The sequence below is a fragment of the Alosa sapidissima genome, chromosome 3 (assembly GCF_018492685.1).
Source record: "Alosa sapidissima isolate fAloSap1 chromosome 3, fAloSap1.pri, whole genome shotgun sequence".
Taxonomy (NCBI): domain Eukaryota; kingdom Metazoa; phylum Chordata; class Actinopteri; order Clupeiformes; family Clupeidae; genus Alosa; species Alosa sapidissima.
In genome coordinates this window covers 4564755-4568889 of record NC_055959.1, presented here as the reverse complement: position 1 = coordinate 4568889, position 4135 = coordinate 4564755, and the positions used below count along the sequence as shown (strand labels likewise).

Below are 4135 nucleotides of genomic sequence, written 5' to 3'. Positions count from 1 at the left end.
ATATCCCTACATTCACCTTTCATTTAAAAACAGAATACCCACCCACAGCTGATGTACAGACTACCTGGATGAAATAAAACAGAATAATGACATGGTTATATGGTTATATGTTAATTTTTGGTTAAAATGCGTTAGCCAAATAAAATGTAATATAATTATGGGTGATGACCAATGGCATTGCTCAAGTCAAGATTTATTGACAACCAAAATCAGTGACATACTTAAGCTAATGGCGAAACTAGACTCTAAAGATTGTATGGATCCACTCCATGTATGACTGAACTAAATGACTGTAGCACAAGAATGCTGTACTAGAACCACATATTTCGTATGCTTTTTAGACTTGGGACTTCAGATGTTTGCAGATTCCTCCCCCATGTGGCCAATTTATTAACTGCATCTCTGTGTGCAGCACAGTGATGTTTAAACTAATCTCAAACACAATCCACGTTACAACTTCAACCACAACAACCTCAGGTCAGACTCAAAACTGGGTCCCCTGGGTCTCCCGGTTTTAAGTGAAGCCAAGCGATGAATCTGTCAGTTCGGTGGGATGTCCATGGCGGTTCAAAGGTGATGGCCACTTAATTGACAAATAGCCTAAAACATGTACAACACTTCCAGGCTAGCCATTGGTATCTCTGGTCATCTTTTATTTTTGAAAAGAAATAAAATTTCAGTGCAATGTAAAGTTAAAGTATCTATCTACTTCCTCTCTCCTTTACATATTTTAGCAAAACCACTACTTGCTCCCACTGAAAGTTTTTGTTGACAGTATATTTGAGATGTATTCTGCAGGTGAAATGTGACTAGCCCTGAAAAGTAGGCCTAGCCCAGTGTTTCTGAATGTGTGGGGTGGGCACCACTTAGAGACCAGGAAAAAGAGACCAGGCAGGTCGGGCGTGCCAAACAGGAGGACATTTGTCTTTTTTGTGCCCATCTTTATTATACCTTTCTTTCTTGACAATGAAGATCATATTCAAAAGAAAATAGCCACACACATAAACAGGCCTACATACAATATGAATGAGACGGGAAATGCTAGGTGAGCCTCAATGCCAAAATCATATTGAAATCACCATATCATTCCCCATACTTTAGTAGACAACATATATTAGATATTTTGAGAGATATTTCATCTCTCACACATAAGTGAGGAAAAGTGTCACGTTTTCTGGGCGTGCAGTGATGATGACAGAGATGCCATTCTCCCTATTATTGCAGTCAGAAAATGAATTTTAAGTGATTATTTTTAAGGGAAAATTGTTACATATTGTTGCTTTAAGAATGACAGCTAGAGTACATGTTGTACAGTATGTGCTTTATTGCTTACATGATGCTCAACATTTCTGCATCAGCAGCGAGCCAGAGAAAGTAATAGTGTTTGTAGTAGCAGTGCCCCAGGCATTCCCTGAGTCTTGTTTCACAGTGACCTTATCATTCTGTGCCAGCTGAGTCATGTAGGTGCACATACTACCCACAGTGGACCCTGTGCTAACTTGAGAATGGCATAAAACCTTAGCCACACCATTAACCTGCAGCCACCAGGCACCGTTTAGGTTATTTCTGCTACTCTGGAATGAGAAGAAAAACTGGTAGATTCCATTTACTGGAGCAGTGAAGATGCCCGAGCTCCCGCTGAATGCAAAGCCCTCATTCAGGGTGACATCACTGAAAGGGATTGGGTTGAGGCTTCCAGAAATTGATGATGGGTGTGCAGCATAGAAGTGCACTGCTCTGTTGACTAAATAGCAAAGACAAATACAAGAATGTGTGTACAGATTACCTAAGAAGACCAATATCTTCTGTATGGCCAACATTTCTTTCTCTCTCTCTCTCCTCTCTCTCTCTTTCTCTCTCTCCATTTGCCTGATTTGTATAGCATCATTAAACAAATGACCGTCTTAAAGCAATGTACAAAGCCCTACATGTTTAAACCCTTTTTTCAGTCAATTGCATTTGAATTCACCATTGACACATTTTAGTTGGGTATAATAAAATGTCCATTATAAATGAAAGTTGTGAAATTGTTACCTGCCGTTGGTGTGTTACAAAGCTCCACATTGGTGTCATCCTTCTAGTTAGATAAGGATTTAACATGTTTAATCTGTTTACATATTGGGATGGGCTATATGGTATCATGTCCTATAGGTTATAACGCAAGACTTTCTCTGCAGTCACAACATTCAAGGAAGAATATAACTTGTCATTAACTCACATTGGATAGGACTGGTCTGATTTCACATATGAGTGAAATCATCACCACTAGAACAACTTTCATTTCTATTTCAACCTGTGAAAAATACAGAAAAAACACAGTTGTAGATAAGGAAATGCCGTTAACTAAGAAATGCTTCAATAAATTACTAGACTCTTTTGAATCACCATTCTGCTTTGCAATATGATAGGTAAAATTATGAATAGGTAACATTTCAAAGACTATACAGTTGATCTAAAATATATTTGTTTATGCTGAGGTATAAAATAATATTCACAATACCTGTAAACAAGAAGTGTCCAAAATATCTTAATTATTGGAACCTGGTTGTCCGATAATGAATGACACTGACAACAGAATTCTAGACCAGGTTGTATATATATATGCAGTATCTCACAAAGTAAATATTTACTCAGTAGTTAATAGTTAGTACGCAAAATATGACCACCGCTCAGTCCTGGCTGCACATTCTCTCCGGTGGGAGTAATGGGGTGTGTGTGACTATAGGGTATGGAGTAATAGAGGGTGTAACTATGCGTGTGTATGTGGGGGAGGGGGGTATGGAGTAATAGAGGGTGTAACTATGCGTGTGTATGTGGGGGAGGGGGGTATGGAGTAATAGAGGGTGTAACTATGCGTGTGTATGTGGGGGAGGGGGGTATGATATAGTCATAGTCATAGTCAAGTTTATTTATATAGCACAATTTAAAACAACCTGTGGTTGCTCAAAAAAAAAAAAACAGATAAATAAATAGATAATATAAGACAAAATGAATAAAGACACACAAAAAAAAACACAACAACAGGAAAATAAAACTAAAACAAGATGTACCGCATAGCGGTACAAAATATGACCGCCGCTCAGTCCTGTACAGTGGGTCCCAGTTAAAAATTGACACTTCATTCACGATCATGGTGAATGGTGAAATGTAAGTACAACTGCAGCCGCTTGGGGGCAGCATAGTCCGCTGTGGAGTTCCACGGTCGAACCAGACGGCGCATTCTACAGCAAGGGCTGTGATTGGCCGAGTTTTCAGTGCGTTTCTCTGTGTTTTTAGCAGCCCCTGCAACATGCTAGTCCACTGTAGCCTAAGCCTTGTACATAATGTTAAACATAGTTTTGGATTCAGTGGCAAGATTTCTTGATTGTACAGTGTCTGTCTCTCAGTAATGTTTTAAAATGAGAGCTTCGTCAGCTGGCAGTAGGCTACTTTGTCGATAGTCATGAGAAGTTCGCTTGCTAACAGAACATAAATATGCTGCCCAGAAACCTTGTGAATAGTTCTGATTTTTTTTACTACACTAACGAGGTTGAAATATAGACTTTGCCTACAGCATCTCCTTAACAGTAATGTTAACAAAATGACAGCATTCATATGACAAAGAAAAACGAATTCGGTCACTCAAGACTGTGCCACAGCAACCAGTGTAGGCTACAGTCCTACCCAATAGGCCTACTCGAAGCAGATAGCGTTGTCTGACGGTCGAGTGGGTTAATGCACGTATTTCCAGAACAGGTCTGCAACTTTCAGGTAGTTCTGAGTTCGAATCTAGGCAGGAGCAGAGCCATATAAAGGCCTAGGCCTATTGTTATAATTTTTTGCAAGGTGTTGCTCCTGGCAATACTTGTTTATAATACGTTTGGTGATTAATTGATAGCTGTTTTTGGGACACGTTAAACGTTCTTTATAATGAGCGCATCCGGGGAGTAAAACGACTGTTACGCGCTGTTACAACTGTAGGCTACAATGATTGCAATACAAAAATATGCGCGTGTTAGTTTAGTTAGTTTTGTGATGTTTTGCACTTTTGCCTCATGTGTTTTCAGGTTTGAGGGCTTTTTTGGCAAGATTGACCTTGGTTAGACTCTGCATATGTTATTTCTCCGTATGGAAAATAAAGTCAATTTTCGACACA

At 39.3% G+C, this 4135-nt stretch overlaps 1 protein-coding gene across 2 annotated transcripts; it reads right to left on the bottom strand.

Annotated features, from left to right (window-relative positions):
- Positions 1–1304: 1304 nt before the first annotated feature.
- LOC121706126 (cerebellin-4-like) lies at positions 1305–2654 on the bottom strand. 2 transcript variants are annotated; one of them, XM_042087607.1, is made up of 4 exons: positions 2501–2654; positions 2219–2293; positions 2035–2077; positions 1305–1744 (listed from the first exon to the last, which is right to left on the bottom strand). In XM_042087607.1, the coding sequence occupies exons 2-4, from the start codon at positions 2279–2281 to the stop codon at positions 1341–1343; spliced, it is 510 nt and encodes a 169-aa protein (XP_041943541.1). In that variant the 5' UTR covers positions 2282–2293; positions 2501–2654; the 3' UTR covers positions 1305–1340. The 2 variants fall into 2 exon arrangements, with proteins under 2 accessions (XP_041943541.1, XP_041943542.1); XM_042087608.1 differs by having other exon boundaries at positions 2035–2074.
- Between the last annotated feature and the right edge of the window lie 1481 nt (positions 2655–4135).